The sequence below is a fragment of the Episyrphus balteatus genome, chromosome 1, assembly GCF_945859705.1.
Source record: "Episyrphus balteatus chromosome 1, idEpiBalt1.1, whole genome shotgun sequence".
NCBI lineage: Eukaryota > Metazoa > Arthropoda > Insecta > Diptera > Syrphidae > Episyrphus > Episyrphus balteatus.
In genome coordinates, this window is record NC_079134.1 from 162984827 (window position 1) to 163011491 (window position 26665).

Genomic DNA, 26665 nt, shown 5'->3' on the forward strand with positions numbered 1-26665 from the left:
TTCTCAAAACACAAAAGAAAACGTCAAAAACTGCTGTCACTTGTTTTTTCTTCTGTATTTGTAATTTTTTTTTTATGGAATTCGTCGATGTCGTCTGCTATGAAAGTGAATTTTCGCTAGCAAATGCTCCGGCTAGAATTGCAAGAGCTTGGAAGAATCAATCGTCTGCATTAAGTGCTCCGAGAAACAACAAAAGTCGTGACTCAATTCGAGCAAAAGAATAGAACGTATATTGTTTATTCATTAAAGTCTGGGAGGAAGAACAACCTGCTTATTTTTTCTGTGTTGTTTGCTTTTTAAAGTGTTTTTTGTTGTTGCTTTTTTTCAATTAAAATTTGTTCAAAGTTTATGTTGAATTATGTCAGTGACAGATAAGGCAACTTAAAAGATTGTCACTGCCCCTAGATGGTGTAACCAAGAGTGATTACAAGGAAAGAGTTATAAAACCTGCAATTCTTTTTTATTTTTGGGAAAAGTTTGCAAAATTGGCTGCCAGCAGAATGAGGATTTTTCCGTGGCGGCTGCAGAGCATTCATAAAATGCTTGATTTCTATTCACAATTTAATCCATCGCCGTTGTCAATAAAGCAGTTTTTAGATTTTGGTAAGTCTCTTGTTCAAATTATAGGTATAAATTATTTTACTTTACTTTTTTGAGCATGCGGCTAGCAGCTGGAACTACCAGTTGTTTTTTAATCCTTCAAGGACACCTCAATGACAACATAGTCATTAGGAAATAATATTAATTTTATTATTTAAACAAATAAAGTTGAATCTTTGAGTTATTAAACAAACTTCATTTTTGGCTTACGCAACATTTTTGGTCTCAGTCCCAAACATAAACTTTTTGTTGTTGGTTGATAACAAACCCTAAACACTTTTTTTTTAATTTTAAAATTTTTTATGAACTAGAATTTTCTATGTTCTTATTTGATATTCCACCCATATCCCCCGTCAAGCTAAAACAACTTTATGGTTAAGTATTTTATGTTTGAGTATTATTTTTTTGTTTGCGAAAGGTGAGCTTGTCATAGACACAATGCAGATATACTCGCCAAAAAAAAAAAATAACAAAACATTATTTCCTTTCGCAGAGACAGTGGATTGTTTTTACTAAAAAATCAGCCGAAAATTAAACTTATTTTTTTTTCTAGCGAGGCAAGGAGTAGTAAAAGTGAAACTAAGCACCTAAGTAATCTAAGTTCTTTTTCTAGAGGATGGTTCTATTTTTTAAATTAATAAGATTCATGAGCAATTGCATTTTCACGAGCACTTCTTTTTTTTTTTCAAGTTTTAAAGAAAACCAAGTGATGATATTTTTGATTTATTCGAAATCTATTCATATGGCTGAATCCGAATAGGTACCAACTATTCGGATTCAGCCAGAATTGCGACCTCAAAATGTTTGAACCAAACTTGTCTAATTCGTTTGTCGACCTTTTGTTCATGTTTGTCAACCCAAAATTTTCGTTTGTCCATCCTTCAAAAATAAAATGCACGACTGGGGTCGCACGTACTTGCTCTTATGCTTAAAGTTACTCTAATGTTAAAGCTTTTTATTCAAGAAAATTAAAAAAATTTTAAATGTGATATTTTCAAGAAATAAAAAAAAAATAAAATCTGTTTTTATAATTAATTAAATACCGTTTTAAATGACCTTTCACAAAAAACCAAGTATGCATGTTTACTTCTTGTATAAAAAGGAATTTTTAGAAAAAAATTTTCGAAAATCGTTAGAGCCGTTTTTTAAAAAAACAATTTTTTATATATAAAAATTTTCTAACATTTTTCAAAAAAAAAGTTGGTATGCGTTTTTGAAGAAATAATTTATTTACGCATAAAAACGAAATTTCAAAATTTTTCATAAACCCGTTTTCAAAATATTTCAAAAAAAAATTTTGAAATATTTAACAAAATTTGTATGGCAGAGTTGTAGAGAATTTTAAGGTGAATAATCTTATCTCGGAAGGTTTTTCCATAATTTTGATAAAAAGTGCTCAAAACTTTAAAATTGTCACTTTTTTCGGTTTTTTTTACTTTCTTGGCTTGTAACTTTTTAAATATTCAGAATATCGAAAAAGTGTTCTTAACATAAAAGACGCAAAATTTAATTTCCTTGTATACACAACTTTTATGTAGGATAAATAAAAATCGAGATATTCAACAAAAACTAAAATCCAAGATGGCGGCCGAAAGGTGAATTTCGCGAGTGCGAAAAATCAGGGTAATGATATTCAGTCAATGCTCTATCGAATGAGCAAACAAAATTTGGGGGTGGTACAAACTGCTGGGTCAAATTATAAATGCACTGGACTATGTGGTGTATGAGTAGGTGTTTTTTTTTTTTTTGATATCTCCTAAACGTATGGTAGACAAACGATAGCCGTTTGAATTTAAAAAAAATAATTGTTGGGGATTAAAAAAAAAAAATTATTTTGTATGAGTTACTATTGATATTCTCCAAACCATGATTTTTAGTATACGCAAAGAATTTGAGATGGACAAACGACAGCAGCTTGAATTTTTGAAAAAAAAAAAAATGTTTTGGGGATTTTTAGGTCCATTTTCTTCACTCGGAGTTGAACAAAACTTGAGAATTTTTATATTAAAAATTCTCAAGTTATTGTCAACTCCGAATGAAGAAAATGGATCTTAATTGTTTAGTGCAAAATTTGTTTTTTTTAATTCCTCATAAACGGAGGGTGTAAAAACAATAATATTTAGTACAATGTATGTAAAACTCGAGGTGGACAGACGATTGTAATTAGTTTTATACGTCTATCTCAAAATTTGAGCGTTTAAGACGATTTTTCATTTTTCAGACTTCCTATAAAAAAAATTGCTATCAAACTTTTTTTGATGGGTGGACGAACACAAATTTTGGGTGGACAAACATGGGAAAAGGTGGACAAACAAATTATTCAAGTTTGGTTAAAAAATTTATAGGCGCTATTTTAAACAGGAAATTTTAAAATTTTTATCAGATGTTACAGATTTCCCATTTATAATGATTATTATCTTTAATTTAATTACCGTTCTTGATTACCTGCTCGAAGGCAAAGTGACGGACCCAAAAGTGCATCAGTTATTCTTTGCTGACGATGGAGCCATCATAAGTGAAGACCCGATATCCCTGCAACGAGCACTTGATGTATGGGTGGATGTTCTAGAAGGTAGTGGGTACCGCATAAGCGCGAAAAAGACAGAATACCTATGCTGCCCATTTTCCGATCCACACAGGCCTATCCCTGACATTTATTTGAATGGTGTAGTGCTTCCCAAGTGTGAAAAGTTTAAATATCTGGGGTCTATGATAAATAACGAAGGTACTTGTGATGACGATATCAATCATCGCGTAAGCATAGGGTGGATGAAGTGGCGGGAAAATTCTGCCATCTTCTGTGATCGAAAAATGCCCCCTAAGCTGAAAGGAAGACTCTACACCGCAGTTGTGCGTCCAGCACTCACATACGGTTCACAATGTTGGACAATTTACAAAAAGTATGAGAGTAAGTTAACGGCAGCTGAGATGAAGATGCTTCGTATGACAGCAGGAGTAACAAAGCTTGATAGAATTAGAAGTACGAAGATCCGAGGAAGCCTTCATGTTAAAAACACCATCTCCCAAAAAATTGAACACGACCGACTCAGTTGGTATTGCCATGTTCAAAGGAGAGATCCTGAGAACCCCGTCAAAAAAGCAATATCATACAACGTTCCAACACGAAATAGAAAGAAAGGTAGGCCTAAAAACTCCTGCTACAAGCAAATGCAAAACCACCAGCATTCAGTTGGCCTTAGAAATGGAACAATACAAAACCGGGAGGCTTGCCGCAGATTTCTGAGGTCAACCCGGCGAACCCCACAGGCAGATCACTAGTGTGAAGCAGTTACGTGGGATAGTTATGATCCCCTCGACATCGAGATCATAACAGCGCCGAGAAAAAGGAAGAAGAAGATCTTTAATTTAATGAAGAGTGGATAAATTACTGTTCTAATGCTCAAGGATTTACTTGAGAATGCCTTCAGTTCACATTGATAACACCGGCTTATGAACGGACCTACCTGTATTTTTGTTTTTTGATGCGCTGAATCCGATTCTGAATACAGTTTTGCCAGCTCACTCTCAATATTTAAAAACTCGTCGATTTTTTTTTTGCAATTTACTCAATGTTTTCAAGACTGTATGACAAAACTGACTTCAGATCCAAATTCATTTAACAGCAATGAACTTTTTATGGGCAAAAGTAACTTTAAAAATGGTACCCTTAGGCTTAAAATTTATCATCTCATTATCATAAACTGTACGACTAGTACGAACGACCTTGTTTAAAATTAAAAACAATCAAAAGACAAAATTTGTTCTTCAAAAAAAAAAAAAACCAACCGCTAAGAAGAATTTCAGCCCAAAAAACGGGTATTTTTTTTAAGAAGCAAATTTAATATTCTGATCAAATTTGGAGAAAAACAAAAAAAATTATAAAGCTGCCAATGTGCACTGCAAAAATTTGAAAAAAAAAATTCCGTAAGATAAAATAAATTCGGTTCTTGGATTCTTTAATTGTTCTCAATTGCAAATTTATTATTTAGTTTTAAAACTATTCAATCTCTTAAAATTTTTGCAAACTGATTATTAACGAGATTTTCAACATCTTATCTTTTAACTTTTTTTTTAAAAATTAGTCAGGTTTGTAATTTTTGTATGGTTTAAGTTTCAACAAATTCTTTCTCAAAAAAACATTTTGAACAAAGCTCGATATTTATACCTACAAAATATGTAAACAATATAATAAGAAATTGAAAAAAATTCCACTGTTTTTCGGTGCAAAAATTCCACTGTCACAAAAATATTCCAGGTGGTTGGCTGAGTAAGAGTATATTCAGGCCAAATACAGCTAAATTTGGTTTTTGCCACATCAAATGGTTACCAATACTAACTTTTGTTTTCAATAACAACAATAAACAAAGGGGGCGTGTACGGTGTACCCCTTAACTGCCTGTTGCCTGTTACCAGTCAGTGTTTCAAATTGATTAAAAATAATAAAACAAGTTTAATGAGTTCTTTTTTTTTTGAAAAAAAAAAGTTTGTTTTTCAATTAAATTTATTTAAATGCGAACACCGTCATCAACAGCATCATTATCGATAAAAATAATACACACGAGTCTTCATTTTTATTTATTTTTTTTACATTATTTTACTTTTCTTATTTTTTTTTTGTAATTCTATTTTTCACTTCCTTTCTCAATTAAATTGTCGTAGATTGTGGGATAATGATAGACATTGTTTCTAAAAGTAAGGAAAAATAAAATCGATTGATGAAAATTGAATAGTAATCAATGAAAATTTGCATTTTTTCCTTGCAGTTATAAATCCGATTCCATTAGCTATAAAATAAAAAAATAGAAAATTAAAATGTATTCAATTGACGACACTACGCGGAAAAGAATAATGATTGCTTCTTTTGCTATAAAAATATCTCATCTAGCTGTAAGTGATTAAAATGCTTTTCCATATAATCGTAAATAAAAATTTTGTTTTCTTTCTAAAAATATCTACAAAGATATCTAAAATAGTACAAAAATTGAACCGGCATGTTTACCATACTTTTTGAATCGGTCAGATTTGAACTATGTATATTATGACGCACAACCAAGATTTTGATTCTTTCTCCTCGACATAAATTAAGTTAAACTAAACTGATATTGCAATATGAATGTAGTCGTACTGACTTTGTTAGCCGCAGCATACATTTACAATACCTGAGCAAAATCTTTGCCAAGTTTTCTTTTTAATTTTCTTATTAGTATTGTTAAATTAAATTCATTTTGTTATTTATTAGATGTGTTTAATATGAATCTGCACAGAAAAGATCAGGAAACTAATGTGTAGGATTGTTTGATCAGCTGTTTTGTTTAAGGCGTTTATAACAAACACCTATGCATGAATAGTTAAAAACTTTTGGTTTTTATAATATTTTTTTTATTTATAACAATGATTTTGATTTTGAAATTTTTGATTTTGAAATTTGTCTTTCAACACATTGAATATTTTTTTGATTATTTTGCTTAATTTTAAAAATATTGGTTGGTTAAATACATTTTTGCATTAAAACTTTAAAGTATATTTTGAGTGTAAATTATAATGCTCTGTAATTTTCCTGCAGCCTGGAGATCTTAATGTTGAATATTCAAACAATACACCTCCAAGATTAAGATTTTTATAAAAAAAAACAGTTTTGAGTATTATTTTGAGAGTTTTTTTTTTGTTCAATTTTTAAATCATTTGAAAATTCCCAAAAAATTTTGAACAGAATTAGTTTATCCTTTGACAAAATAGTATTAGATTAACTAAAAAATGTAAATTTTCGAAAAAAGAAAATGCATATTTCATAAGATAATTTCTTCACAATAACATATGTACATATGTATGTACCAAATTTTATTTTGAAAAAAAAAAAAAAATGAAAATGTTTATATTCAAAAAATTTGAGGTTTTAATCAAAACCAACATTACGATGGTGGAGGAATCCAAAAAAGTGGGTCTCGCAATTTCGTCCATGCGTCTGTGTGTCTGTGCGGTTGTGCGGTTGTGCGTCCATCTGTACACATTTCCACAGCCTAAACGGGGGAATGGATTTTCTTCAAATTTAGTACAGATGATTTTTATGGAATTCTTAAAGTTGTTTTTTTTTTGTTTTCTTATATCTCGCTGAAAGTGTACCTCCCATACAAATTTTTCCATTTAAACCAAATAACTCGAAAACGGCTTTAACGATTTTGATAAAACTGTGCAGACGTAATGTTTAAAGCTATTGCAATAAAACTGAATTTTATTTTTTCCAAAAAAAAGTAAAATAAAAAAAAAAATGTAAAATAAAAATGTTTTAAAATTAAGGAGAAAACACCTTTTGGCTTACATTTCCAAACTGAGTATGCCATTTAATTTCTTGTATAACAAAAAAATTTTTGAATTTTTTTGTTTTGAAAATTTTAGGAACCGTTTTTTAACATATTATTTTTTATTTAAATGAAAAGTTTCAAAAAATTTTCAAAAAAAAAAATTGGTAGGTACTAGAAATCATTGTTCGACACCATAATAACAAAATTTCAAAAACAAAATTATCGACCCGTTTTCAAAAAATTGATTTTAAATTAAAATTTTTTTCAAAATCCAAAACTGAAGATTTTGAAAATTTTAAGACATTTTAATATTACGGCTACTCAAACGCTTCTGTATGGCAGGTACCGTTAATAATGGTTCAAAAAATATTTTTTTACTTTTAAAGTAGGACGTATTTTTTTTAAAGCCAAGTTTGAAGAAAATCGCTTCAAGTTTTTGGGCTGCAACTCGAAATAGAGAAAGACAGACAGACAGAATTGCGAGACCCAATTTTTTAACATTCTCCTTCGTCGTAATATCATGTTTTATTGGTATTTCGAGTTGGTTTTTTTTCGAGTCCTAAACTTGCCCTATATCGCAAGTAATAATTCTGAAAATATTTTGTAATGCTTTATTATTTGAAGTTTAAAACTATTTAAACAGGAGATTTTTGGTTATTTCAAAAACAGCTTTCAATACTTTTTTAACATTTCTTTTAAAATTAATGATAAAATTATATTAAAATTTTTCTTATATGAATGATGTACAGAATTAAGCAACTTTTACTATTAGAACAAGAAAGTGCTACCCAGTGGTTCATTTTATTTTTAAAGAAATTTATAAGTTTTTGAAGTTTTGAGAATCCATGAGTTGATTATGTATACCTACTTACTTATATTTAGCATTGAAAATATTTTTTTAACTCATCCATTGATTTTCTTTTATGATAAGGTGCCCTTTCCGCCAATGTAATTTCCGATAAAGCCCTCGATAAATATCAATGAAGCCGATATAGGAAATAATAAAAACGAATGACTATCTATTAAATTAGCGAACTATTAATATGTACATTTTATATCTGAGCTAAAAAATTAAACTACCCAAGGAAATATTATTATTAAAAAAATTACAATCCATTAAATTGACATAAAATTAAAAAGAAAAATACCTAATTGCCAGGAATTAAGCTTTAAAGAATATTTTTGCTGTCGGATTCTGCCATTAACTACAAAAATACTTTTTTAAGAGTTAAATATTCAATAAAATTAATAGCCTGGTGTAAAATAAATTTTAATTGCTTCTAAACTTTCATCGTGCTTTATCCAATCATCAAAAGTACTATACACGATATATAAATAAACAAAACAAACAAAATAGCCATGAACTGTTTGCGAATAAACTGGACAATCAAATTAAAATGACCTTCGTCATGAACAAACATTAGTACATACAAAACGTCTGTTTAAGGATTACGTAATATTAAGACTGTCTATATTAATAGAACTTTCTTTAAGTCCCGCAATTTGTAAATCTAACTAATCCAGTTTCAAGTAGCTCATCTTCATTGAAGCAATATTTTGTTTAACTCAAATTAATTTCAATTTAATCGCATTTTCTGTTTCATTGGTTTTGAAATAAAGTATGTATGTATTTCTTTCTTATCTTTAGACAAACAGGCCACAAACAGGACTGACAAATATACTTAATTCATATTATTTTGCTGCTGCTAACAAAGTGACAAGCCTCCACATATAATTTGTATTTTTCGCTTCCATTGTGTGTATTCTGCTGATAACTGATAACATGCCATTATTTCCATAAAAATATAATATTACCGTCTTTCATCAGTCATTTTAAAAAGAAGAAGACGATAATAAAACAAGAATAGAAGCAAAGAAGGTGTCTGACTTTGAGTAATAATTTCAATATGTTACAAAAGACTATATTTTTTCTCACAGGGTTGATTCGATTATTCTATACGAATGGACTATTATAAAGGGTGTTCCTTTATAAAATCCAATGATCGTCTTAAATCAAAAGTCCTCTACCAGTTTTATGCGACTTTTCCCAAAAAAAAAACATGCGTTTGAAAACGAGGCTTTCATGAGGTTCCTAAGAAATCCATATGAGTTTCCTGCATACAATTGCATACTAATAATAATTTTTTTATGTGTAAGAGTTCCCGAAGCAAGTTTCAAAAAAGTTTCATTTGAGTTTAATATCAGTTTCGTCAAAGTTTCACTAAAGCTTTCTGAGAGTTTCATGCAAATTTTGCAAGACTGCCACATGATTTTAAAAGAAGATTCTCATTACTTTTTAAGAACCTCATATTAGTTTGTCCAGAGTTCCCTTTGAGTTCCAAAAAAGTCTCGTATTTACGTTTTGGTGGACAAAATTAATTATATCTTCAAAATTAAGTCGAAAGTCTAATGAATAAAAAAACACCCTTTAAATTATTTTATTTTTAAGTTCCAAAGTACCTACAAGCGAATTGTTTACCCTGTTAAGGTTATATCTTTATCGCTTACAAAAAACAACAAATTATTTAATTGTATTTTTTTTTTTTAAGTACAGTTGAAAACAGTTTAGTAGGAAAATTGCAACATTGTAACCTCTACTACTGGAAGTTCATCAATGACTTTTGCTCATTAATTACAGAAATTTATTGCATACAATACAAAATGAACCGCAAGGTCTTTTTTAATTCAATATTATAGCTTCCCTCGCAATTGCGGAATTACATTCAAGTGGTTTTTATATAAGTTTTATAGGCTTATATTGTATACATTTTGTTATTGTTTTGTTTTGTTGTTATGGTTTAGGAATGATTCACAAAAGCATTCTAGTTTTCACTTGTATCTACAAGATGTATACACAAATAAAGAGTGGAAAGGCTTTATTTTGATTTCGACGACTACCGAGCCGGGCCGGCTGTATGGAAATTGTTTTATTTTGTTTACTTTTCTCTCTCCCACATGATGATGATGATGAATTTAGAATTATAATTTCCTCAGTGGAAAATAAATTATTGTCTTGATTAATAAAAATTGTTTTTAGACTATGGTTTATTATTTTAAAATAATGGAAAATTTTGGTAACTTGACAAAATTTAGTGAAAATAAAATTCTAATTGATTTTAGACTAATAATAAAAACATAAAATTTTATTAAACTATTTTAGTTAGCCCCAATTTATTGAATCTATTAAATTTATTAAGTCGTTAATTAAATCAGGAAGTTTTTAAATTTGTATGAGAACTGACAGCTATTAGGTATTATTTTTGATTGAAACTTTAAATTTAATAGATTTGAAACTTAATAAAATGAAAAAAATAAATTTTAACGCTTTTATGTAATTAGAGTCAGTTACAATTTTTCTCTGTAAAATATAAAAATATTAAAGTTAAAATGGGTTACATTTTTATAACTTCTATATTTTATTTCCCAAAATTCCTAAGACTGATGATGGTGTTCTAAACCGAAATGAATGGCTGAAATTTTTTATTTCTTATTAAATATTTTGAAAAATTAAAATTTTTTTGAATAAAATTAACAAACATTTTTAATATTCTTTTTGTTTTATTTTATTATAATAAAAAGAATATTAAAAATGTTAAATGTTAATTTAGCTATAACTTTAATTTTATTTCCAAAATTTTTGTTTCTTATTAAATGTTTTTTTTTAAAATTACTTTAAATGGCCAAAATGCTTTCAGAGTATGCTGTTATTAATGTTAAACTCTTAAATCGGTTTGCTCACGTGAAACTTCAGAATATAAACCTTATGTATATTAAGTCTTGGTCTTTATATTGTTTTTTTTCCAAAATTCAACGGTGCATGGACATCATTTAGTTTTAATTAATTATTTCAACTGCTTAAGGAATTCGTTTCTCAAGGTTACCAACCGGATGGTAACTATTCAACTGCATGTTCCGGATAAAAACTAATTAATTAACATACATAAAACCTTACGTTACATTTTACGCAGAGTAAAACTAGTGAGTTGGGCCGTGAGTCAATTACGTTAAAATGTTGCTTCAAAGTATAATATTTTTTACGCTTTCGATGTAGGTATTTTAAAGCTCGTAAGATCTTGAAACCCCTCATACTAGGTTTCGACAGAAATTTTTACAGTTAGTGAACTGTTAATAGAAAAAAGCTTGTTTAGTTAGGTAAGTTTTAATCAGCGATTTTTGTTTTGTTATTAGACATTTTTAGTGGGTCACTGTGACGTATGTGTAACTTTTTTTTTTTTGAAAAATAATGCAAATTGTTCTATTCTTGGGAAATTAATTAGATGAATTGACAAATTCACAATTCTCAGATCATTCAACAAATGGTTTTATAAGTCAGCCGAGGCTTAGGTTGAGGTTGATGAAGATAGAATACCGAAAAGAGGAAGTATTAATCAGAGAGAACGAAAAGTACGTAAAACAATCTGTATAAAATGCATTTAAACTATGTTCAGATGAAATAGAAAAATTAATACTTCTAAAGGAGGTGTAAAAAAGTATTAATTATTTACTTTAATGAAATTAAATTTTTTTCATTTAAAACAACTAAAGACACTTAAAAGCTATATCCTCTGAGGTTTTGAGTTTGTGCTCTAATTTTTGTATCAAACCACGATATTGATGGTTGATACAATAACATAGAAGTTTAATGTGACTTTATATCAAATTCGAATTAATTTGCCGATTTCAATCAATAGTTCCCTTTAACTTAAAAACAAACAAATAAAAAACAAGCTTCAAGCATCTATAAGTCATTAACCTGAATTCTATTCTGTTTTTGTCTAATAAACTATGAATATATTCAACAATTTTTTTTTATGTCTTCCGATGCCAAAACTTGATCTTACGCCAATTCAAATCAAACACATTAATTTTTTTGTCTCATCTATTCTGAAAAAAAATTAGTTCCAATGTCATTAACAAAAAAAAAAAGAGAAAAAACAACAACACAAACCCTTGGATACAATTTGTTGATATTCTCGAAGAAATTAGAAAGAAAGAAATAATAAATAAAAAATAATAACAAAAACAGGAAATATCACTTTTTCTGTATCTCTTTTTTTGCATAAAAATATTATTCTAAAATTAAGTAAATTAAAAAGATAAAAAAAAAATAAAATAAAAAAAGTTATCAATTAAGTATCCTACAAGATCTTAGATAAAAATTCCGCTGGTCATCAAAAAGAAACAAACTTAAATAAAGGGTGTTTCTTTTAGATGATATAAAAAAAAAATTCTACTAAAGTTGTTGTTAAAAATTTCCTTTTAATCTGGGAAAATGATATTTAAACATATTCAAAACAGAACTTTTGAACGTTATGGTCCTGTTTGCGCTCCAAAAAATCATTATAAAGCGTTTTTTTTTTCAAAAATTATATCAAATCATAGCTTGAATAAAAAAACACCCTTTACATTGTTTTGTCAACTTATTAGCAAAAACGTTTATCAATAATTATATTTCTAGTACAAATTAAACTAAGATAAAAAAAAATCAACTGAAGTCTCATGAAAACGAAAACAACATCATTCTATCAAGAGACGGGCCTATAAAATTTAATCTATACTTATTTTCTTGTCCCACATTGACTTTATCAATAAGTTAAGATTACAAAAAATAGAGTAAACACTTCAATTAGCAAATATGTCATGAAGAAGTCTAATTTTAAATTTACTGTGACATATTGCCAGTTTCTATCGAAGATAAATATTTGTACTCCATCAAATTTTGAAATAATACTCAAGAGGGCCAATAAACTTTTTAAATACTTGTAATCTTGCAAAATCATCGTTATCTAATCGTTAACAGAAGCTTAATTTATTTTATCATTCTCAGAGTTGTTATAAATAAAATTTTAGAGGCATAACAGTTTTCAATTGGTTAAATTAAAGCTCTCTGCAGGCTTACACAAGAATATGAATGTATAAATAACATCCAATTCATCACCCAGTAGGTACTACTTTACAAGCCCAATTTTGTGTTCATATCAGTTTCCTCTGTCCCAAAAGCCACTTTGCAAATTTGAATCATTTGAAGTGATCAAAAATAATGATCATTCCGAGCGCACTTCAAATGTGTCAAATTGAAAAAATAGCACTGCGACAAACGCTATATCTTGTCATACGTGCTAGGCTAGCTTATTATTGCTTACGTTGTGTTGTGTTTATTTGTTTAAATTGTTTTCACATTTTCCACCACAACCAATGAACGCGACGAACATCTGTGATAAAACTAATTTAGGTTTTTGTTTACAAAATGCGATCGCTCGCAAGTTAACAAGCATGTGATGTGTCAGAGACAAGAATTTGTCTGAGAAAGAGAGAGAGACTAGAATTGATAGTAAAATCGTTACTAAATTATGTAAATTTGTATTTTATTATTACAAAAAATTAAATGAAACTTAAAACAATCTGTAGAGGTTCTAAAGCTCTGGTAATAAAGAATATACCTACTTCCTGAAAGTCAATTCAATGTCAATTAGTTTGTCTACATACTCGACTTGAATCGTACATTTGTATTTGTTTTGTTTGGAATTAGAAACATTTTTTTTTTTAACTTGTAAACAAAAACTTACAATGTGAATTGAATCGTAATAATAAATTTCATAGAGAAATTCTCACACGAATAAACAACAAACTACCTTCACACTTCAATCAATCATGACAGATTGTTTAGAGTTTTTGTTTTGATTGGAGGAAGTACTTGTCGCTGGCTCACGAATATTTCTAATCTTATCTGATAGATGGATCAATTTTCTATTAATGAGTTTTTTGGATATCAATTATTTTAACATTATGGGAAATTCAGTAATTTTGTATCGAAAACTATTTTAAGACCAAATAATATTGATTTTAAATGATTTGGTTTGGAAAAATAATGTTAATACAATTTTTTTCCAAAAACATCTTTGATTAACCTTGAAAGTTTCTAAATAGTTTAGATTAATTAACGTATTTTGGGTTTTAAAGAGGGAATCGAAAATGGTTTATGGCAGTGAAGACTAATTTATACCAATTAGTAAAATTAAAATGACGAATGTATCGCACGAACTTATACTTTGTTAGAATTATTATTTTTTTATTTTTAAATCCCATGTGCTTGTTTTTATAGAAAAAGTTGCTTACCTCCAATTAGCTTAACCGAAAACCATTCACTTTATATAAGATTCAATCTCAACTATCTCCTTCTCGGTTGTTTTTTTAAAGCGTTAATTGACATAAAAAAGTAGATATATTTTTGCAAGGAATTTTGTAGAAGTCCCACCCTTTATAAAAGTTTTTCCACTCTCGACATTAACTTTTTATTTTTCTATATGAAGGCAATAAAAAATTTGTTTATTGAACGTTCTTGTAAGAAGACAAAATATTTAAATAAAATTCTTCGAAACAATCGAAGAATGTCTTTAAACTACTTGCTTTGTTCCACCCGTGACAAAAAAACTTATTTGCAAAAATTCAAGATAGCGTATTTTTTTTAAGTTGAAATTAAGATAACAATTTAGAAAAAAGTCAATTTTTTTTTAATCAGTATTCACCAGTTTTTTTTCGAAATTTAAAAGCCTTTTTGAGAAAAAATAATGTTCCTATGTCATTTTTTTAAACCCAAAACAAGATCTTCTTTATGTTCGATTTATCTATCTTTGAAATTGCATTTTTTATAGTCATTTAAACTTTTTTTAATCATTAATCCCTTATTATTTTTTTGTCTACCAATCAGAACTGAAAACTACATATAATAAAAGTACAATACCAAAAGTTTTCCAATAAAATTTCTTGACATATTTTCTTTTTGATATCGTGATGCCAGCCATTTTTATTGTATCATAATTATAAAAAAAAATGCATTGTTTTAAACCTAAATTTCCAATTTTCCCCATTAAGGACATCTGCATGTAGGTACTAAGTGCATTGTACTTATGTAGGTACATCTGTGGCATAAGAACACTTCAGTCTTTCCCTTAAATACCAACCATTTGACATTCACTCAAAATCTGAAGTGTGCTCTTAGCTAAAAAAAGATTTTGAATATTCACTGTGTCTGTAAACAGATATGCTAGTTAATAATCACGCAATCTATTAATCCCCTCCGTGTCAGAAAAAAAACGTCCTCTTTAAAAAAAATAAAGTTGAAATTTCCAATTTATCAAAATTTGTCTCTTTAAATTTTGAACTTGGTTATCAAAATTTTTCAAAATTCAAATTACATAATAAAAGCACAGATTTTACTAAAAAAAAATAAAGTTAGTACAGTAAAACAAGTTATGCACAAAAAGAGAAAATTATATTTCCTAGTAGTTTCGAAGTACCAAATCACATTTTTCAAAAGAAAAATTTCGCCATTGGTTGGTGTACCGATAGGAATTAAGCTTCTCTAAAACCCTTTTCTCAGTTCTGAAAAAATCAGCCCTCCTATATTTCATTTCACAAAATGCCTGTTTTTGTACTAATTTCTCTATACTAAAGACTAAAAAATTATTTTTCGTAAATATGTACATATATTTGTATTTGTAAGCTTAAAAATGTTCATCAAAATCGGTTAGGACTATTTTTAGAACGTGTACGTATGAATTCCTTTTTACGAAATAAATGACGTTAATATTAACCTGACAGCCATTTTCGATACAAAAAAATGAATGAACCTTTTAAAGCGAAAATTTGGTGCACTTTAAGGTTAGTTCCATCCCCTGTAGACCAAATCCATGAGTTCAAGGAATTCTTCTATGAATATAATGTAATGAATAGTAAATTAATGCATTTGTTTTATTTTGCATTTGCACTTATTATTTTACGAATGCATTCACCTATTCACAACGCTTCCTCCTCAAATACATATATCATATTAAATGCATTTAGCATATTTTAATGAATACATAATTGAACATGCCACAAAAGGCTTTATCGATGTCACCTAGAGTTGCCAAAAAATAATATTACTAAACACAGTGGCTCATTTCCGCGAACTTATCGGTACGCGTTTAAATATTTTTATAGAAGATTTTGCCTATAAATTCGTAAATAGATAGTATAGTATACACAATTGGATATCTTACCGATTCAAATTTGAATAGAGCCACTTTTATACTTTTTTTTTCCCGCGCTATATGAAACATATTAACTGAAGTCTCGAACATTATCTTCTATCTAATTGAGGAAACTTCAGCGATCATAGTCGCATAATGAGTTTAACTGATAACAAATAAGTCCCTAAAATGTTTTCAAATTACTTTAAATCGTGAAAAACTTAAGAAAAAGCGAAAAAAAAGGTTAAACTAAATCAAAACTGGTCTCAACTAGTTATATTTATTTAATTCGCTAAAGACTAACGTGAATAATATTATATTGCAATACTAGTTACAATTCTAGGGCTTCTAAACTTATAAGGAAAATATAAAAAGAAGAACAATATGATGAGTCGAAAAGAGTCCTTAAATCTATCGCTGACTATATTTAGTGAGTCACGACCAAGTCCCTAAAAAAGATTCTGAAATTAAGTATGTTTTAAGAAGACAACACCTACCCACTGTTTCTTTAAACTTCTGCCCTAGCCAAAATCACAAACGTGTCGTAGAGACTGCAATGAGTTCATTGAATGAAGGGATTTTGCTTGCCGTACAGTCGCCTCTGTTAACCTAACCTGAAAAAAAAACATTCAACTTCCAAATCAAGTTGAGCTTTGCTCTAATATGAATGTAAATATAATAAAGTTAAGTCTATATTTTGAAGGCCTTTTGTTGTCTTAAATTGATTTCTTATGTTGTTTTTTTAAATAATTAAATTTTGTGTTTGAACAGTCTAGACTCTTGTTGTTGGAATGAATGATCCAGATGATAACGGTTTCTGCTCTTTAAAATTGTAGAACATTTTATCACTTCTCAATGTCGTCAATGTGTTTAAATATTTCTTTAAAACCTGCCATTTGTTTAATTTCCTTATTTATATTTCACATCTGAAATGTGAATATATTTACATTAAAAAATAACAACCTAAATAAACACGTGCCAAAACAAACGTGCCTTTTCCCATGAGACATTTAGACATTTGAGACCTTGGAAATTTCAAGTTATTAATCATAATAACACTTTTTAAACATGAAATCCTATTTTGAAGTTAAACAACAAAAAACAACAACCAAAAAATCGATCAAACACCGGCAAAAAAGGTTTTGCTTCATTTGATATCAACAAACATGTAATGCAAGAATATTTAGATTTAGAATTTCATATTATTTTCTACCTCTAAGGGTAATGTAATCCAAAACCATTACCTTCCATTAAGAATATTACCATGATAAACAACATACCCGATGACGCAAGTGTTGTTTCCACTTGAACGCCCATCATTTGGGGTTTCGCTTATCATGATGTTATTGATTTTGTCAATAACAATATTAACTTTTATCAATTTCTTTTACGATTATTGACACTTACTTAATAAAATCAAAATCACTGATTAATTTTTTAAGATAATTAATTTTTTTTTTTTTTAATTTAAGGTCAAAATGCTTGTGAACGAAAATCCTTCGTATTTCTACGAAAAGAGCTTCCTGTACGATTGGCGAATATAATGAAAGAAATTGCTCTACTTCCTGAAAACCTACTTGGAACACGTTCCGTTGGTGAAGTGAGTCAATGGTATGCGCGTAGTTTTGAAGAAGTTCTAGAATTCGAACTATCCGAACCAACGCACAAAAATCTCGAAAAGTAAGTTTAATCATTTCCCACCTACATACATAACAAAAAACTGACCATTTGCATTTTAGATTCTGTAGTACACTGGTGCAAATACGAAATCGCCATTCAGATGTGGTACAAACAATGGCGCAAGGAGTTATCGAGCTCAAAGAAACTCAAGGTGGTGTTGTTGAACCTGCAATTGAAACCTCTATTCAGTATTTCCTTGATCGTCTTTATATGTCACGTATTAGTATAAGAATGCTTATTAATCAGCACAGTAAGTTAAAATTTAACTTTCTTTTAATAAATAATAACTAATGTTTTTTATCGATAGCAATACTCTTTGGTGAACCAACAACGCAACAAGGCAGACATATTGGATGTTTAGATCCAGCTTGTGATATAAGTGCGGTCGTTCAAGATGCCTTTGAGAATGCTCGTTTCCTCTGTGATCAATATTATTTGGCTAGTCCAGAACTTGTGATACATCAATGCAATGATTCGGAAGGAACTCTCCCGGTTCGGACAGTTTATGTACCCTCACATTTATATCACATGCTTTTTGAATTATTTAAAAATGCTATGAGAGCTGTACTCGAATATCATGATCATGATAAGAAATTACCACCAATTCAAGTTGTTATTGTTCGAGGAAAAGAAGATATTTGTGTTAAGGTGAGAATTTAGTTTTAATTAAATTTAACTGTTGTTTTCTTATGATGGTAGCATAGTGTTTATATGTCAATACCTCATTCAATAGCCCCTTTTAGCTAGCTTTATCAATTTTGTACCGAAAATTTGCAATGATCAACTTTAAGTAAGGCGCTAATTGGATTTGGATGATAATTCTTCACCTATTTATCATATCCCATGGCCTAGAGTTAAACATTTAAAGGAGTTGAAAATTTAAAATTCGTGATGACTTTTCTTATGATTGGTTAATGGTTACCCATAGGATGAGTTGTCCAATGATGATATGTGCTGTGATATGTTGGTTATATCCCGTAGCGCTGTGTCGAACTTTTCTAGTGGTTTCAAAGTGATTCCATAGCTTAACATGTTATTATTAAGTTATTAGATTCAACTTTATTTACCATACCAGACGCCTTAAATGCATATTTTGGACTGCAGGTAAACAGGAAAGTTCAAGCTTAAGCATCAGTTTGAATTGTTTCATCAAAACCCTAAGTAGAACTTACAAAAGCTTTTAATATGAACCTACCAACTGACACCGAGATTTCACTCATCCGTCGTCAGTTCCTTTTGGCATTTATCTCAGATAAGCTTATGATAGATCTCCATGTAGCCAAACATCTGCGACTACTTGGTTTGATTGTTTGATCAACAATTCAAATTGCAACTGGAATCTTTATCTTCATCGCTATTAAAAATCTTGTTGAAGAATGTCTCTCCACATGTTTATCATTTTCACTTTATTCCGTTTTCTAGGTTTTCACTCTCCTAGGAATTTATTGATTCCAGTTTTGGATTTTGTTTCTATTTTTTTTATAAAGCTTTGTAGGAATCGCGTACTACTTTCAATATGCTGGAAGAGTGTCCGCCGATTTAAATTTGAATTTGTAATTTATTTGCACGATCTTTGACTTCTTGTAAATAACAATGCCATGTCAACTATGTCTATAAGCTTGAGTCGGTTCTTAAAGTGTTGGTCTTGTAACCTTGAATCAAGGTACAATCTGGGTTCAAACTTTCGATTTTTTGCTTCGAATTTGAATTTCTAATAACAAATGTTTAACAATTTGAATTGATAAAAAAGTTCAAAGATGTGTCTAATTGGCTTTCTTGAAATATCACCCAAATTCGTTGAAAAATGAAATGAAGAGAGTCCTATTTAGCCTCTTTGTTTGGAAACCATTTACATGCGCTTATTCCCGTCTTACTCATCCCGGTTTCCAATATGACCCAAATATAAAAGGGTTGAGCCTTTCCTGCCTTTAAAGTGTAATCTGGTTTTCATTTCATTAAAAAAAAAACATTGAATAAGTTACTTTCTTAATTCTCAAGACAATTGCAACACTGAAAATCCTCATATTTTCAACTAAAGACTGTCGCATGTAAAATGTTAAAATTGAATAGATGTTTAAATTCTACGTCGATATAAATCATAAAAATATATGATTGCATTTTACTGGCCCTCTCCATACTGAATTTGCTAGTTGGGCTGGCACCATACTCTAATTTTCAACGTTTTAAATATTTCCTTTTAATTAAAAAACAAATAAAAATTCCAACTTATTAATGTCACCATATTTTGTAGATTTCCGATCAAGGAGGTGGCATTCCCCGATCACAAACAGACCAGCTGTTTAAATACATGTACAGTACAGCGCCACAACCGTCAAAGTCAGATATGCACACGGTACCTCTTGCTGGGTATGGATATGGTTTACCAATTTCAAGACTTTACGCAAGATACCTTCATGGTGATATTGTGCTACTTTCGTGTGAGGGTTATGGAACCGATGCTATTATTTACCTCAAGGTAAGTATTTGATTAATAAATATATCGTAATTAAAAATTAATTAAAAAAAAAAAAAAAACTATTTCATAGGCTCTATCTGACGAAGCAAATGAACTATTGCCGATCTTCAATAAGACCAGTTCGAAATTCTATCGAGCAACAACACCAACCGGTGACTGGTCTAACCAGGTAAAACATCCCAAGAAATATAAACACACAGACATTGGCATTAGACTTTGATCAATATCAAACGATTTCACAAAGAATGGTTTTTTTAAGATCTAAGTTTTTTTGCTTTTTTTTAAGTAAAACAGATAATATTATAAATATTAAAACACATTTTTATTTAATGTAATAATAATTTGTTTTCTGTTAAGTTTTTTTTGTATATTATATAGTTTTTTAGACTTAGTTGCATGTGTACCCCTTTAGTTTTTTTTTTTTTTTTGTATGCTATATTATTTTGTTGTAAAACATTGGATAAGAAAATATAATTGTTCTGGCTAAAAAAAGTTAACTAATTAAATTTAGAGTTTGAATTGAATAAGAGTAAGACAGTTTTTGTTGTAACAAAAAACAGAAAAGAGTGGATTTGAATTAAAAAAACAAAACACAAGATCTCAAAGACCTTCAGATAGAATATCAACCAAACCCAATCCCCAAAAAAGTGTGATGCATGTTTTTTGTTTGTTTGCAAAAACATGTAACTCGTATTGTTTGAGAGAGAGAGAGAGAACACTAATTTTCATTCTCATAAATAGTGGAGTCAAATTAGCTTTATACCTCGGAATCCAGGGAAAGTCGATGCATCTGAAAAACGAGTATAGGGCTGCATTATAAAAGGGTCAAATAAGAAAGTTAAAAAAAAAAATTCACCGCTCTCGATTGCAACAGTTTTTATGGACCGTTAACTGTCATTCCGTATGCAAGCGTCAATCGGAATTGCTGTCTCATTTTAGATTTGGATCAAACTTTGTAGGGATGTTCTCTAGGACTGTAAGGCAGCAAATCCATGATGATTTAATTTTAAGTTGCGTGGTTTCCCCGCTACCCGCATTCGAACTTTTTAAGAAGGTCATTTTTATGTTATTATAGCTTTGCGTCTACTAAAGATATCTTTTTGTTAGAAACGCCATTTTAAAGCTTAAGAGTAGTAATTTTTGAATATATATTAAAAAATTACGTAATAGTTATCCCTGAATTAAAAATAATTTTTGAAAAACTGGTAATTTTGCTGATTTTTCATGGTTTTTGACTGGCTCCAGAACCTTGGCTATTATATGTAGGAAGCTTATACTTACCAAATATTAAATATAGATATTTTTCAACAAAATAAATCTAAAATGAACTCGATGGCTGTACTCCTTATGCAAAAATTTTAAGTTCAAAGTTTTGAGTTTTTTGAAAAAATATTTTTTTATACTATGATTTTTTACGATTTGACTAAAGATAGAAACATGAAACTAACAGTGTGTTAAGTTGAAACTTTTAACTTTAAGTCCTCTAAATAAAATTGTGTTATTTTCATATCTTCTTAGTGTACCAATTGTTTGAAAATTCGCAAAAATGCTAAAAAGCCAAAAAACCCCTACTTAAGGCTATGATTGCACTATGTTTGAAATAAGATAGAAGCATGAAATTAATAGTATATTTAGTTCGTACTCTTAGCTTAACACACTGTAAGTTTCACATTTCTTCGTTTAGTCAAATCGTAGAAAATGACAGTATAAAAATTAGCTTTTTTAAAATACTCAATACTTTGAACTTAAAATTTTTACATAAGGAGTACAGCCATCGAAATCATTTTAGATTTATTTTGTTGAAAAATATCTATATTTAATATTTGGTAAGTATAAGCTTCCTACATATAATAGCCAAGGTTCTGGAGCCAGTCAAAAACCATGAAAAATCAGCAAAATTACCAGTTTTTCAAAAATTATTTTTAATTCAGGGATAACTATTGCGTAATTTTTTAATATATATTCAAAAATTACTACTCTTAAGCTTTAAAATGGCGTTTCAAACAAAAAGATATCTTTAGTAGACGCAAAGCTATAATAACATAAAAATGACCTTCTGAAAAAGTTCGAATGCGGGTAGCGGGGAAACCACGCAACTTAAAATTAAATCATCATGGATTTGCTGCCTTACAGTCCTAGAGAACATCCCTACAAAGTTTGATCCAAATCTAAAATGAGACAGCAATTCCGATTGACGCTTGCATACGGAATGACAGTTAACGGTCCATAAAAACTGTTGTAAGCGAGAGCGGTGAAATTTTTTTTTTTAACTTTCTTATTTGACCCTTTTATATTGCAGCCCTATACTCGTTTTTCAGATGCATCGACTTTCCCTGGATTCCGAGATTTTACAAATTTTATGTCTAATTTGACTCGACTAAAACTGATTCATGAGATTTATATAGTTTAAAACTATACCAAAACCAAAAACTATTTTTAATGTTATTTCAGGACTTTGGCAACCGTTGGCGTTATTTGTTAAGTTTAATCCGAAATAAAAATAACTAAAGTAACCTCTCCCGCGACTAGTAAAATTGTGATAAAATTAATTGTTAATTGATTTAAGTTAAACAAAATAAAAACAGCTTTTATAAAGCAAATTGGAGTGTTTTTGAACTTCACACTGAAATTAAATTAATATTCATCAAAACATTAAATAGATTGTATCGTTGCCATTGATTTTCTTTCTATTTATCGCCAAGAGATTAACACATTACATTGTATAAGTCGTTAAGGGTATTTTATATTGCTAGCCAATTTTAAATAGTTATTAAAAATAACAATAAGTAGAAGATCTTTAATCAGAGAGTAATTTACTGTATTTAAAATCATATTATCTGATATTAATATTTATAGACATCTAATAGGTTCAGTTAGTAAATAATTTAAAGCTAATTCATATTGTTAAGCACATCTACCTACCATTTTCTATGTTATGGATTTTCGTCATGCTTTTTCACAATCATTGATGTGTGACTTTCCATTGTTCAGCATTTAATTTAAATGTTCCATTCTTTGTGCTTAATGTTTTTTATTTATTTACATATATGTGTTCAAGATTGAACGAGAAATTGGATTGTACTTTTTTCTCGACAACTCAAATAAGGTAAAGAACTTCGGATTAGAATGGATATCTAATTAATTCGATTAAATTCCATGTAATCCGAATAATAAACACTATAAATTACTTTTGAAATACGCGTAATGCACTGGGTCATGTAAGTGCTTTTATTTTTCGAAAAATAATATCGGATTTCTAAGGTAAACAAGCCTTAATGTGAAGTAGTATTGTGGGAGAGTTGTGGTCCAATCCGAGATTATAATATTGTCGTCTATAATGGGGAAGACGAAGAAGAATTCGGAGTGGCAACCATTAAAAACAATTAGATTCTTACGTAGATTAAAGAGAATTAAACTACTTTGTGTATTTTGAGAAGGACTTATCCGCAATGTTTAATTTATACAGATTTCAGGTTTTTCGGATCGGAGAACAAAAATTACAGATTTGACTATTACCTAGGTCACAGATTAGTCATCTATTGATTCAGTTATCAAGCCCATAGTTTTGTTCACAGTATTTTCTGAACCAGGCCCAGGATAAAATTTATTTTATAAAGGCTTGTTGGTGAGCTCAGACCAACACAAATATTTGAACACCAATTTATATCTCAAAGCACTTTTCATTTTCATAGACAGAGTATAATGATAACATTACGATGTTTATTAAACTGTAGTAGTTTTTTTAGTACTTTCTAAAATTAGAAATTTTTCTTGGATGCGCTGATTAAGGAAAATCATAATATTAAACATAGCAAAAAAGTACGTATACGCCACAGTGACCAGAAAGAAAAGGGTTTCTTTTTAGATTTTGAGTAGTTATACACTGTACGGTTGAAGAACCAATTAAAGAACAGACTCAGGAGATACATATATTACCTAATTAAATTGTTTTGGTATACTATTTGAAATTTGGTAACGATAAAATGGATTCAATAATTTTGTTGCAATATTTAGATAATATTATATTGAAAATTGCCAACTGTAATAGACTTCTTAGAAGCTTTAATGAACTATAATTTCGGTCTTATGAGTCATACATCCAGACAAATGAAATAGAGGAACTAAAATATCAACTACTGCATGTAACTTCTATTTCACGAAATGCAAAATTATTGGCTTTAATATAGCATCTTCTTCAATATAGATTTGTCGGCACTTTATTTTCCTAAAATATCACAATTTTCGAGCTAATGGCCACAATATAAACTCAAAGTGAATTTTATGACTAAAAATTGCTTTTATAACAAGACTTCCTTAACAACTCTTTTAAAATGTGAATCTTTCAATATGAAAATGTCCTTTAAACTTTAAATAAAAATAAAAAAAATAATTTAAAAAAAAACTCCTGCTTTTCGATATTTGTGACACACGCTTTCTATTTTTTTCTTTTATTTCCACAAAAAATTGGCCAAATATTTTTATTTTAACAAAACAACAAAATTTAACATCAAACAATATTTGTTCTTGTTTCTATTTCAGAAATATCTTACTGCTGTTAATCGGTAAACTTTTTTTTTTAAATAAGCAAATAATTGTTTTTAAGACCTTGCACAAGTTGTGATTTATTTTATTCCAAAAAATTTAATTTATTAATTTTAAAATTATTTAAAGAGCAAAAACACCACACACATGTAGCTAATTTAAGATTTATTTTTTTAATTTCACAAAAAGAAAAAAAAAACATTAAATACAAAAAAAACACATTTAATGGAATGGTTAAAAAATTTATTTTTTTAAATAATAATAAATTTGAATAAATATATATTTTTTTAATTATTAATTTGTAGTAGAATTTGTTTCATTTCTTATAAATTGGTTTCTGGTTGTTAAAAAAAAAATGGGATTCATCTTTGTAACTTTTTTAAAATCTGTTTAGTTAAAATAATTTTGGTAGAATTTGTACCAACAAACAACTGGGCTGTTTGTTGATATCATGCTTTTGGTTTTAAATGAAATTTGGATAAAATTTACTTTTCTATATTGTTTAATTATTTTAGAGCTCCCACATGAATTCCCGACAAATGAATGCATCGACGCCAAAAAAGCTTTCAGAAGTTTTCGTAAAGGATCATGAAGATAACATTTTAAAGAAGCCAATCATCTAGGATGGAGTTAAAATGTGCTGCAAATGAGTGTTGAACACAAATTGAAATAAGAAAAACTAAAAATAGAAAAAAAAAATAAGAAACATATTATTAATTAGTAAATAGGATAGAAGTACAACTTAACAAAAAAATGGACATAATTGTTATTTTTGTGTGGTAAAAATCCATAATGCATTTTTGTAGAAAACTTAGTTTTTCAAGAAGAGAAAATTGTTTTATAGAATCTTTTATGTCGTCAAATTGTCGAATATAATAAAATAAAACATAAGTGAAATGTTAAAAGAAAAAAAAAAATTGGAATTTCATCGAATTGTGTTTTTATTTTGTAAGTTTTAAGAACATGAATATTTTCTGTACAGGTGAGTCAAAATAGTTGTATGGTTAAAATTAAAAAAAACAATCGGCTAATTAAAAATACAAATAAACGACAGGTGGCTTAAATCATAAAAGGAGTGAAAATTTATGTAAATTCAGAGTTACGATGGTAATACTACAATAGTGCATACATTACATGAATTACTACACTAATCTAGGAGTTTTAAAATTTTTCAAAAGTTTAAAACAATGTTATCTTAAATAATAATCAAGAAAAATTTATGGAAAAACCGTTATTACTTTAGGTAAATATAACATTAAATGGAAAAAATGCAAATATTCAAAACAAAATTGTATTAAGGGCCTATGTGGCCTTAGAGGCATGACTTGTGCCTTTTATCTATTAGTATGAAAGTACAAGATTCGCCATTCCTCAGAAATTGTATTTAACAAATCAATTACAATTATTTGCTATTTATAACACTATCCAACAAATTTCTTGTTTTATTTTTTATTTATGTATAGTTTAATGCAGTTGCAGATGCTTGGTTAGTTGTCAAACAATTTTTTTTTTTCAAATTATGTAATTTTTTTGAAAAGTTGAGTTTTGCATGTCTTACTAAATTTATTTTCAAAAAAGGCGCTAATAAATATTTGTACCCTTGATTATGAAAGTGGACTAAGTCACTTTTTGCATTGGTTGAAGAAAAGCTTACATAATAATTTTCTTATAACTGTATTTCTTTTGTGAAATCACTGAAGAACAATAAAGAAATTTATTTACTGTAATTTCGCGTTCAAATAAACTTTACCCCTTAAATAATAATTATTTTTAGGCTAGATTTGATGCCATTTTTAGGAGTGAATTAGTCCACTTTCATAATTACGGGCATATTTAGCCCCTAATGTTTCCTGAACTTGCTCAATGTAATCCTCTTATCACAGTATAGAAAATGGGTCCCCAAAAAAAACAATTTCAAAATCTTTTCTCGTAATAACAATTTGTATGAAACTTTCCATTACGAACGGATTCTATGATAAGGCCGGAATCTAATGATCAGGGATAGAATTTTGCAATATAACAAGGAAAAATGTTTGCTATTTTGCTTGGAAATTTAA

General features: G+C 28.8%; 1 protein-coding gene across 3 annotated transcripts; it reads left to right on the top strand.

Annotated features, from left to right (window-relative positions):
* The first annotated feature begins 66 nt into the window (after positions 1-66).
* Positions 67-25314, top strand: LOC129919606 (pyruvate dehydrogenase (acetyl-transferring) kinase, mitochondrial). 3 transcript variants are annotated; one of them, XM_056000550.1, is made up of 7 exons: positions 67-603; positions 17383-17590; positions 17650-17840; positions 17898-18238; positions 19842-20066; positions 20137-20235; positions 25124-25314. In XM_056000550.1, exons 1-7 carry the CDS (start codon positions 501-503, stop codon positions 25229-25231), a joined length of 1275 nt encoding a protein of 424 aa, XP_055856525.1. In that variant the 5' UTR covers positions 67-500; the 3' UTR covers positions 25232-25314. The 3 variants fall into 3 exon arrangements, with proteins under 3 accessions (XP_055856525.1, XP_055856539.1, XP_055856532.1); XM_056000564.1 differs by lacking the exon at positions 25124-25314 and adding an exon at positions 24606-24743; XM_056000557.1 differs by lacking the exon at positions 25124-25314 and adding an exon at positions 22518-22850.
* Positions 25315-26665: the final 1351 nt, after the last annotated feature.